Genomic DNA, 11357 nt, shown 5'->3' with positions numbered 1-11357 from the left:
TATTTTCTACTTTTATATTATAAGATTTATATATTATACTAATTTATTTAATATAGATTTCTTACAGAGAAGATCTTATTTAATATATTTATAAAAGATTTTAAATTACTTATAATAGAGAAAGAAAAGAGAAATATAGAGTAACTTCTCTTTTAATTCTTTAATATTTTATCAGAGAATAATTAATAATTAATATAAAGAAACTTCAGTTAAACTATTAATTAATAGAAATATTATAAATATTAAGTTACTTTAAAACTTCTTATAAAAGATAAATAACAGATAGAAGATCTCTGATTAAATTAACTTTAATAGTAAAAGTTAATATTATAGTAATTAGTTTTAATAAATTATTTTATATTAGTAAGTACTTAATCTTTTTACAGTATTTATTATAAACTTTAGAGTAATTTTATAATAATAGTTACAGTAGTATTTTAACTAAGATATTCTTAACTAAGATTATTATATAGACATGCTATTATTATTACACTAAATAATCAGAAATATAAAAGATAGTTAATTCTTTTAAGTAGAATAGCTAGGAGAAGAATGAGAAAAGATGAGAAAAGATGGGTGATTCTCAGAATACACAGGCATGCTGAGAGTTACGCGTATGAACGCGTCATACGCGTAACGCGTGGTCGCGTATACGTGACACGGTGTGTGCAGAGTACGGATGTGAGAGATCACTAGGGATAGGAACGATATTGTGAGCATATAATAATAACACATTTATTATTAGGTGGAAGCCTGGATTCAACAAGAGATTGCAAAACACTGGACAGCTGGCTGAGGCCCTGATTCTGTCGCTGTTGAGGAGGCATTCAATTCTCAAGCGAGCTATTCTTCTTGATCAAGAGAAATAAAACTAAGTAAATAAATAAATAAATCCAACCATCCATCCATCCATCCATCCATCCAGCTAAATACCCTACTCTATATATCAAACCGGACTGATCGATCGTCTTCCGTTGTGATTGAAATGTTTCCCCATCCATCCCACACCACGTGACAATGATGGCTCTCCTTAACTTCAAGCCTGTAAGCGAGAGAGTATTACTATTATACAGACACATCAAACCAACAACAACAACAATAGGAGCAGGAGGAGACACAGACTTCAACAGGCTATCTCCAGGACAGACAGACGGAGGAGGGCCCCGACATCGCGCAAACGATAATATCTACATGCCACAATGGCTTTCAACAAGAAATACGCTGGGCTGCCCGATTTGGTGCGATATATATCCTGCCCCCTAGCCATAAGCTTCGGTGCCTCGCCTCTGCTAACCATGGATTCTTTATACTTATCTTCAACCAGGATTTGGCTCCAGATATCTACGAAACCCCTGAGCTCACTGACGGGTCTACTCTGGCTGTAAGATGCCCAATTTACACAAAATGCCTGTATCGGCGGGCGAGCTGCTCTATCCTTGGGTTTTAAAAAAGCCTGGTCTAACCAGTTCTCCAGACTGCCACCGTCCGCTCCCTGTCTCCTTTCCAAGATGAATCAACCAGCCCGGAAATTGACCGTCAGCGTCTTCAGCCAGACCAGGCCCGATTACACTTCCTCTCGTCGCGTTTAGATACTCGCGGGGTCGACTTCTCTGACAGCATTGCGTCCAAAAGGACGTCATACAAGGCGATGAGCCGGCGAAGACAGCGGCGGGAAGATGGGACAGAAATCTTAGGAGACGTCAGCGACGAGGAAGACGAGTCTCTAGAACGGAAATTAGCCAGGTTGCGCAGAGAAGCGGAGGAATTAAAAGAAGAGTTGGCTACTCGGAAGGCCGCCCAACGGGATACGCAGACCACCACTGGTGCTGGAGATTCAGCGGAGGGTGACCACCAACACCAGGACGACCTGGACAATGGCGTGCTGGAGCTAAGTCGGGCGTTGGACAGTCTCCATACCTCTTCACGAGGCGGCGCAGGCCCTATGACTGCGGAGGAGATACTTTCGCAAAAGTTAGGAGGCAGCATCCCGCCCACCGTCCACGCCGCAAAGCAACGAAATGAACTGCTCCATGGGCCTCAATCCAATATCCCTGCTGGTCTCCTATCCAACGCTGCCGCCTTCGACGCTCGTCTTACCTTACTCGAAGCAGCTCTAGGCATCCCAAACACCCCAATCCCTCACTCCGCAGATGACTCCGCGGGTCCCCAGCCAATCCTCCCCACCCTCAACCACCTCACCGTCCAACTATCCACCCTCTCTAGCACTCTAACCGGGCCCTCCGCTTCCATCCCCGGCCCTCAATCCCACCAGCCCCAACCCACCACCGTAACAACCCCACACCTTGAAGCCCTAACAACACGCATCCGCAAACTAACCGCCGACGCCGACGCCCTCTCTTCCGCCCGCCGGCGCGCAACCGAAGCAGCCCGCGCCGTCATCGCCGCCCGCATCGCCGCCGCCACAGCCGACGACCCCGCAGGAGCCACCATCGCATCAGCAACGGCACACACCCCAGCCACCACCGCCCCAATGACAATAACCGACCACCCCGCCGCCGGCGCCCCCTCCCTCTCCTCCCTCTCCGCCACCGAAACCGACTCCGCCGCCAGCGAACAAGCCGCCAAGATCCAAGCCCTCTACACAACCCTGCCAACCATAACCTCGCTCCACCCCTTACTCCCTAGCGTGCTGGAGCGGCTGCGCTCGCTGCGCGCGATCCATGCGGGCGCGGCGCGGGCGGCTGAGGACCTGGATGCGTTGGAGGACAGGCAGGCGGAGATGAAGAGGGAGATTGAGCAGTGGCGGGAGGGGTTGGCGGTTGTGGAGGGGAAGGTGAGGGAGTGTGAGGGGGTGATGAAGGGGAATATGGAGGTTGTGGGACCGTGGGTGAAGGGCTTGGAGGGGAGGTTAGAGGGGTTGGGGGGGTAAGGGGATAGGGGGTTAGGGTTTTTTCTTTTTTTCTTTTTTCCTTTAATATACATTATCTAAATATCCCTATCCTAGTCATTTGTTCGTGTCTCCTTTTAGGAGTGTGGTATCATTTGGGATGGGGGTTGGATTTTGGGTTGGATTCTTCGTTGTTCTTTTTTTATTGATGTTGCTAGGCATCTATCTCATCTGCCTCGTGATATTTCAAAATAATGCATGAGATTCATCTCATAAAGGCGACCTTGCGTTACTCGTTTTCGTCACACTCTATATGTTTATTATCCCTTTTTGTTTCTTTTCTTTGCTCAATATACCCTAGACAATCCCCCAGAGCGAAGAGCTTAACTTCCTCCCATTAGAGGGTCATTATTAAATCACCCCCCCCAAATGAAAAAGAACAAACAACCAAGTTAGTCCCAGCATAGAATAGCATGAATACCCCAGGTATATAAACCAGAGAAACAAATCTAATCCGAAAATCCTAAAACTAAAAGAAAACAAAATATCGAATCACAAAACACGCCTCAAAACCCTAATCTTCGGCACGATGCGCACCTCCACCCACCAGCCCCTTGTAACATACTTCCTCCCGAACCCCTTAACCCACCTCCAACCATCTACAGCCTTCCCACCAAACACCTTCCCTAAAATCTCCTCCTCAAACCCTCCACTAACCTCCCCTTCACCAGGCCTCAAAATCCTCACCCCTCCAAACCCAGTAATCTCATCAACAACCTCCCATCGACCAGGTCTATCACGATCACTCTCACCATCACCATCCCCATCCCCAACCTCGACAAGCAAATAATCAAAACTTGCCCAAAACCTCTCCACCCTCGCCTTCTCCATTTCTATAACACTGCCCGCACTTGTCTTATCATACACCCACCTCTGCTCCCCGCTCCGGAGCTCCGGATACCTCCCATCAGGGGACCCGGGGAGGATGATGAGCGGTGATTTCGGCGGGGGTTTCTGTAGGAAGCGGGTTACGCCTGTTTGACAGGCGAGGTTATCTAGGTGGACGGAGATGGTTTGTTGGTCTGCGAGGCGGGTGGAATTATTCTTAATATTGTTATAAGGGTGGTTATTATGTAGAGCCTTCAGGGCGTATGCGCCCGGGTAATTTGCGGCGGAGATGGGGAGGAGGAGGAATGTGGAGAGAACGAATGTGGTTAGGGTGGATAGGCAGAGGAGGGTTGCGAGAAGGGGGTAGAGGATGTGGGTTTTTGTGCGGTGGGTCCAGATGTAGGAGGCGCGAGGGCGGCGGCGGTAGTTATGGGCGGGATTGTATAGAGGATGAAGCGCCATTCTTTGTGCGGTTGGAGGCTGTAGAGGAATATGTAGGATATGGCGGGCAAGAGTAGGGAGGTTGCTGTACGGCGGGTGGCAGGCTGGAGGATGGAGAGCGGGATGCAGAGAGCGTAGGTTATGGGGTTGAGGAAGAGACGGGGGAGGGCGTTTGTGAGGTAGAAGTGCCAGGGGGAGGTGCCCCAGGCGGAAGCGTGGCCGGAGACGACGTTGTATTTGAAGGCGGCGAGTTCAGGCCAGAGGGGAACTTTTGCCAGAAGATAGAGTCGGTGGTGATTGTGCTGAGGAGGCCGATTGTTAGGCCGGATATGGCGGCGGGGAGAATCTCGCTGCGGAATGATATGCGATTTTTGGCCCAGAGGTGGATTGTTGTGGTGCGAGGAGGAGGGCGATTTCTGAGCGGAAAATGATGCCTGTGATGGTGAGGAGGTAGAGGGAGAGACGGCACCTCTTGCGGGATTGGACGTCTTGTACTGTTGAGGCGGGCTCGGGGAGGAGATATCGGAATGCAAACGTGGCTTTGAATTGAATAAGTTTAGCATCATCCATCATGGCTGGTAAGGGCTAGATATAGGGGGGAAAAAAAGGGGGGGGAGGGGGGCGGCGGGCGAAGATTGGGACATACTGATACCGAAAGCAAACATGTTCGGAAGCGTTCGAGAGGCATAATACATGACATGGAACTGACTGGCTTGGAATAAAATATACCAGACCGCAACATTCTTGCCGAATGCCCGCCGAACTCCCCTGGCGTAAGAGATAAGTACAAGCGCATTAAAGCATCCCACCACGCCGCGCACTTGAAGTCAGAAGTTAGCGGTTAAGCAGTACTCAAAGAGCAATTTTCCACATAGCGGTTTTCTGTAACTTCGTACCTACTAATTGTCTATCAAGCTGCGAATTGACCCATAGAATTGGCTTTGCTGTGCCCGCGACAACCAACGCCCCGACAAAGGTGCGCGGGACGGCGCCGGGGAAGGAGAAATGATCGTATTGGGCGCGGAGCCTGTTGGCCACATTCTTGGACGGAATCCCGTAAGTTAGGATGTCGTGGATCGCTTGGATATTGAAGGATTCCTCGACCTTTGTATAGGGGGAAACGTAGAGGTGGAGGAGGACGAGCGCCGGAAAGAGTGAGAGCAGAAACCAGTCTGCAGCTGATGGTCAGCAATTATTTATTGATGATAGTTTTGGATATGTTAATTATGCCTATATGATACGCAGAATATACACCACTCACCTGTCAGTCTCGCCATTGTCTGTTCCTGTGGTGGTTATCTCTATACCAACGAGGAGCTGAGGTTTGTTGTTGGCGGCAGAAAACAAAAGGAGTGTCGTCACCACATGTTCAATTTCCTGTTGTCAACTTTTCCCCGTTCACACCGCATTCCTCACTTCTTCACTCAACCACGCCCTCCCACACGCCGCTACACCCTCGCATCAGACGCGAGAGCGGTCGCCTTACTCCAGACAACTCCCCATCCATGCGCAAATAACCCACCGCCGGCCGCTAAAAAGGACACCATGTTTCTCTTCGGTCTGGGGAAGCTCATTTACGGTACGTGGATTGATAGCTAGCTGTCCGCGGACAAATTTCCCAGGCGTAGCATACATACATAGCACGCAGCAGTGCATATACATGTATCTATCTTTTACAACAGGGGAACCCTAAGCTAACGCGAAAACTACTTCTTTCCACAGTCATCGTCCTAACCATAAACGCCATCGCTATCCTCTCAGAAGACCGCTTTTTGGCCCGCAGTAAGCATCCCATCTCCGCGCGCGCTACTCCCGAGAAAAATACACGTGGTGCACACACGTATCTAGATAAATATATAGATACAAAAAGCTCAGACTAACACGCCGTAATACATAGTTGGTTGGGGCCGTACACAGTACGATCCCGGCTTTGGCGCGGCCCCCGATAACACAAGCATCAAAGCGAAATCTGTCAATCTAATAGCAAGTGTGCGGACGGTTATGAGAAGTACGTTTCAACAAGAGTGTTTTATTTATTTATTCCTTATCTTACCCCAGTTCCCTTCCTTCTCATTCCCATTCTCAGATTGCGGATATTGGGTGGATCATCTGCTGACACAGAAGGCCTTCCTAGTTCCCCTGATCGTAATTAACCTAATAATCATAACTTACGAAATTATCTTGGGATAGAAAGGGAGAAAAGCAAGCTGGGAAAGAGAAGGGAGGGGGATATAGGGCAACAACGGGATTTTTTACTTTTTCATTTTTACAGAGCGGGACATTTCAAAGAACCTTTTAATCAGATCGTATATACGAATTTTCTTTCTTATCCTGATATCCCCTTACCAATTTCCTCCGACTTTCATAACATCTACCTACCCTCCTTCGCCAATTTATATTCCTTCAAACCTTTTTCACGACATCTGCTGAGGGAGCATGAAACAACTCACCCACCTGCCACACACTTCACCCACCAAAGTGTAGGCGGTGTCTGTATGGCATGCGGCTAGCTAACCTTAAATACCTCACTAAGCATACCCTTATCAATTGTTGGAGGGATGCGCGCGACGAAGAGCACCAGCGCCTTTTTACTTCCCGAAGTATTAACTAAAAGCACGTAGAAGGATAGTGATAGATAGGAGGCATTGGCATGAATTTTTCGTATTCTGACAGGGGGGAACATCCACTGCAATATAGGAATTAGATCATGGAGACATTTCCCCACCCGCCAGCGCTCGTGGTTAGTTATTTGATATGAAACGAGAGTTGGGTATAGAATTGAGGATCATCTTCCTCCGCCTCCTCCATTTAGCCAAGCAAGCATAGGTAAAAGCGACTAAATATAAAGCAGGATGGTTGAAATTGAGCAGAATTAAGGTAGGAACAGAACTGCTCACTTAAAAAAGAAAATAAACGAAAAAAGGGGCAAAAAACCCAAAAAACCCAACCGTTCACTAGAAATAAATAGCCTACCTAACCAAAGACAAAGCCAAACTAGCCCAAAGTCAAGTTATAGAAGAAATATCAAAGAAGACAAGATATAGGAAATAAACAAAAATGTGGAAAAAAAAAAAACAAAAACAAGTTCTACACGGAACAGAAAGGAATGAAAAAAGACAGCTAGCTAACCTGATAGATGTTTATGTACAGCAGAGACCAGGCAGAAAAATAAATAAAAAAAAGAGTAAGAGGAGACAAGAAAGAAGATATAAAGCTATATGCAAAAAATAGATTTAAGGGAGTAGAAGGGAACAATGCTGGACATTAGGACATAAAAAACAAATGCCACGTCCCTCCTTTGGCCTTGTTCAATTCCTACCCCTCTTTTTTTTTTCCAATGACAGGTGACGTTAGATGGCGCATGCGATCATATACATATACATATATGCAAGAAACTGAAGCAGAAGAAGAAAAATTGAGGGAGGGCACATGAGAGAGGCAGGAGGAAGGATTTAGGAGCGCGGAGAAATGTGAGGACAGAGCCGACTTTAAGAAATATCACTAGCTAGATAAAAGGAGGGGTCGTGGACGTGAAATGCATCCTATCCTGCCCAAGCCCAGAGCGATGTAATGTAGACTACAAAGAATTATATCACGCTGAACGATTTCTTTCGTAAACTGAACCGGCTGCGCTTTGATGTTGCATACTGCAGCGGCTTCCCGTTATTTTTATTGACGCTGCCGGTGCCATTGTAGGTTGGATTCTGATTTTGACTTTGAGCGTGGTCGTAGCTGTGAGTGTGAGCATGGTGGCTATGGCTGTGATCGTTGATGTTATTGGTATTGGTATGGTCACTGGTACGGTTGCTGTTGTTTGGGACCTCTCGCTGCCGAATCTTCATATTATTGAAGAAGCTTGATGTGTTTGGTCGTATTTTTGGGGTTGCGCTGCCATCATCTTTGTTACGGGTGGTGGAGTCCGTTGGCACGGGGGAGGATACTTCTTCCTTCAAAGGCCAATTGTTATCTAGGCTACTTTCCGCAGCTAGACTTCTAGGACCTAGATCGGGCGATGGGAGGGCCGGGGACGTTGGAAGTGCGGGCACTGGCGGCGTGTCTGTCGATGATTTTGCGCCCTTTTCTTTTTCCCTGTAATATAATCTACCTTGGCTCAAGCTCCTACTGCCCAGTTTGAATCGACCAAGTCCTCCACCCAATCCTCCAGATTGGCCGTTCTCTTTACCGTTCCGAGCAGCTGCGATGCGTCGGTCCTCCTCAGTCTTAGAAGCTTTACTAAGCTCCAACGCCGCCTTGAGGTCGGCGTCTTGCCGCTTAATTTCTTCCTTCAATCTAGCCTCTAGTTCCTTTCGTTTTTGTTTCTGTGCCTTTTCCTTCTCTTTCTCTGCGGCTTTCCGTTCCCTTTCTTCCTTTGCTCGCTCTTTTTTGAAGGCAGCGTCACTCTTTTTAGAATTAAGGGGGGCCGAGGGGGGCGTCACAGGAATTTGTGGGGGGTGTGGGAGGGGTGCGAAACCAGAGGTCGAATTCTCGGGTTGTGCAGATGGCTGCGGTGCAGTTGGTATTTTTTTCAGGGGCGACGTTACTGCGGAGTCAGTAGCGGGGATTACTGTATGTACGCGATTTATTTCGTCGGAGCCAGTAGCGGAGCCATTCATTCTGGATTGCGAGGCGGAAACTAAATCCTTGGTGTCCACGGATGCTCGATTTTCCGGAGTCATGCCTTCTTTTTCCTGCTCTTTTTGCATCGCTTCGAAAGTTGTTTCTTGGTAGAAGAGCACGTATGCACAGGCTAATCCAGGCCGGTCCCCAAAGAAGTTGCGGACGTAATTCTTGTCAACTGGCTCCACCATCTCGTCGTCGAAAAGCAGCCACCCCCTGTCTTCTGTTTTGATGATGGCAACATAGTGGCCGTGATAAGGCCCACCACCAATGTGGACAACGACAGCATAAAGCTCATAGAGACGATCCGGGTCTTCTGCATCGTCGGTAGTGTTAAATAATCGAAGGTAATACGGGTACACCACTCTATGGAATAGCTTTTGGAGTCTTTGTAAATCCTCGGTGTATTTGAAGCGCTTTAGGTGAAGTGCTAAAATGCGCGGTAATCGTTTAATCTTCATTCGTTTTTCAGCCTCTTGCAGTCCTCCGCAATTGTCGCAATGAAATTTATTCCGTTCACAGAGCATCTCCTCCTCTGAAAACTTTCGTAAGCATGACGTTACTGACGAATGCTGATCAAGATCGACAGATAGATCTAGAAAAACTTCATCTCTCTGCGATATATTCTCACATGTAAGGCACTGGGTTTCTGAGGTCAAAGTCCCTTCAAAAAGCTCATGCACCCATCGTGTGGTATTCGGTGATTTAGAGGTGTTGGAGGTCGCCAGCGTCGTAGCTACAGACCCTGTGGTTGTGGTATTCACTGACATTTCACCATTCTCCGACTGCTGGTCCAGCTCTGGAGGTGGTGAACGTTTGGCTTCTGCTTCCACATTAGCTACCACTTCGTTTAGCAGTAAATTAAGGAATTCATGTGCGTCCTGATGCATCGCTGTTCTAAACATTTCATGCTCTCGTCGCAAAACTTCGAGAAAGGTGTAAGGCCGAATGACACCCATCCTCTCTTGACTAGCAACTATAGCTTCGAAAATATCTTTCAGTGATGTAAAAAGTGATTCTTGCATCCCATAGCTTGTGGCATTATCTGTTGTTTCTAGAATTGGAAGCCTGTGCATCGCAACTTTTTTCTTATATTCTGGAGAGTCTTTATCCTCTGGCTTTGGCGGTTGTTGCGCCGGAGGAGTTGCTCCACCCTTGGCCGAAGAGTTAGCAGCCGCTTTTTGTTTAGCTTCCTGTTTATCCTCCATTGGCGCATTTGGGTCTGGGTAACGTAAATTTTTTGCGAGGCATTCGTTGAGGCTTTCTATGGGGGAGCGTCTAGGGTAGTTTATAACGGATTCTCGAAAGGGCACTGAATAGTAAAGACATTGGAGGATCGAATTGCAGTAACTATAGCCATCAGCACACGGATGTTACAAGCCGTTGTATGAACGAGCACAATGGGACTAACCATGTATTTCCATACTGAGCCTACATAGTGAAACGAACAAATTTTAGCAACCTTCCGTCTCCCAAAATCAAAAGAAGAGGGAGGAATTCCAGAGCACTCACGTTTTCCATTCCGAAAAATTTATCACTGCCGTCATTCCGCAACGGGCCTGCGTCTTGCAACATCTTCTCAAGCGGCGTCATAGGTAGAGGAAGGATGTCCTTCTTGACCGGAGTGGTCGGAGAGGCTGGAGTACCAGCTCCCTAGAAACACCAAAACATTTTCCAGAGTCAGATACAATAAACAAGGAATAAAATTCCAGGGAAGAGCGTACCGCATTGCCTCTTAACTTGCCAAAGAAGGGCGCCATATCGACAGAGAGCACACGACAACAATGCGACCCAACCCGTCACTCACGGCCGCCGCAGTGCGGCAGACCTTGATCGTCTAGCCCGCGAGAGGGTCTCTAGCAGTTTGCTTTCCACCTGATTGTAAAAAAGGGTTGGGGCTCGATTGAACACGATGCGGGAAGGGAGAAGTAGGGATCGTTGGATATTTCAGGATACCGGAGACTGGGCAATGCTATAAATCGGGGTAGTGGACGGGACACAGAATACCAAGCCCAATTCGCCAGAGAACAAAGCCGTAGTAGGGATCGTATTCAGACCTGCAACGGCGGGGACGGCAAAGGGCTGATTTAGGGTGGGTGAATACGGGGTGGGAGAGTTGTCCGGAGGGACACAAGGAGTGACCGGGAGCGGATTAACCTAGGCTGACAACCAAGAAGGGGGACTACAGCGAGAGAAAGATAGATAGCAGCAGGTAGGCGGCACAGGAGGGTGAAAGGAGAGACGAGACAAAGGAGAGACAAATGTCAAGACAGATGTCAAGACAGAGAGGAAGCGGAGCGACGGAGGAGGGAGGGAGAGGAGCGAGACAGACACGGGGAGAGTGGAATAGAGAGGAGAGGAGATTTGGGGGGGGGGGAGAGAGGAGAGAGGAGAGAGCCGCAGTGGGACGGGGGTTACAGGGGAGGAGGTACCTGGCCCGCGGATTTCTGTGGAGGAGGCACTTGCTGGTACCTGCCCCCAGGCGCAAGTTCCCTAGCGGGTGGCTACCAGCCCCCATCCAAGCCTGCCTTAGGCAAAGCGTGGGAAGACGCCGCCAACGTGG

At 48.2% G+C, this 11357-nt stretch overlaps 5 protein-coding genes across 5 annotated transcripts; 2 read left to right on the top strand and 3 right to left on the bottom strand.

Moving 5' to 3' along the window:
• Positions 1 to 887: 887 nt before the first annotated feature.
• On the top strand, positions 888 to 3548 carry BDBG_02245 (uncharacterized protein). Its single transcript, XM_002627528.2, has 3 exons — positions 888 to 1238; positions 1325 to 1381; positions 1475 to 3548. The coding sequence occupies exons 1-3, from the start codon at positions 1200 to 1202 to the stop codon at positions 2888 to 2890; spliced, it is 1512 nt and encodes a 503-aa protein (XP_002627574.2). The 5' UTR covers positions 888 to 1199; the 3' UTR covers positions 2891 to 3548.
• On the bottom strand, positions 3401 to 4198 carry BDBG_16519 (uncharacterized protein; the record flags this gene model as incomplete). The annotated part of the gene is made up of 1 exon (XM_031724461.1): positions 3401 to 4198. The coding sequence occupies one exon, from the start codon at positions 4196 to 4198 to the stop codon at positions 3401 to 3403; it is 798 nt and encodes a 265-aa protein (XP_031576966.1).
• Positions 4199 to 4495: 297 nt separating this feature from the next.
• BDBG_16518 (alpha-1,6-mannosyltransferase) lies at positions 4496 to 5454 on the bottom strand (the record flags this gene model as incomplete). The annotated part of the gene is made up of 4 exons (XM_031724460.1): positions 4496 to 4752; positions 4824 to 4997; positions 5074 to 5349; positions 5439 to 5454. The coding sequence occupies 4 exons, from the start codon at positions 5452 to 5454 to the stop codon at positions 4496 to 4498; spliced, it is 723 nt and encodes a 240-aa protein (XP_031576965.1).
• BDBG_02243 (uncharacterized protein) lies at positions 5317 to 7171 on the top strand. The gene is made up of 4 exons (XM_002627526.2): positions 5317 to 5756; positions 5900 to 5959; positions 6075 to 6185; positions 6312 to 7171. Exons 1-4 carry the CDS (start codon positions 5543 to 5545, stop codon positions 6365 to 6367), a joined length of 441 nt encoding a protein of 146 aa, XP_002627572.1. The 5' UTR covers positions 5317 to 5542; the 3' UTR covers positions 6368 to 7171.
• BDBG_02242 (ubiquitin thiolesterase) lies at positions 6289 to 11351 on the bottom strand. The gene is made up of 4 exons (XM_031720713.1): positions 10519 to 11351; positions 10307 to 10447; positions 10206 to 10225; positions 6289 to 10144 (listed from the first exon to the last, which is right to left on the bottom strand). The coding sequence occupies exons 1-4, from the start codon at positions 10552 to 10554 to the stop codon at positions 7765 to 7767; spliced, it is 2577 nt and encodes an 858-aa protein (XP_031576964.1). The 5' UTR covers positions 10555 to 11351; the 3' UTR covers positions 6289 to 7764.
• Between the last annotated feature and the right edge of the window lie 6 nt (positions 11352 to 11357).

This window comes from Blastomyces gilchristii (assembly GCF_000003855.2).
Source record: "Blastomyces gilchristii SLH14081 genomic scaffold supercont1.3, whole genome shotgun sequence".
In the NCBI taxonomy this organism is placed as follows: domain Eukaryota; kingdom Fungi; phylum Ascomycota; class Eurotiomycetes; order Onygenales; family Ajellomycetaceae; genus Blastomyces; species Blastomyces gilchristii.
Note: the sequence above shows the minus strand (reverse complement) of the source record. Positions and strands in the feature narration are given on the sequence as shown.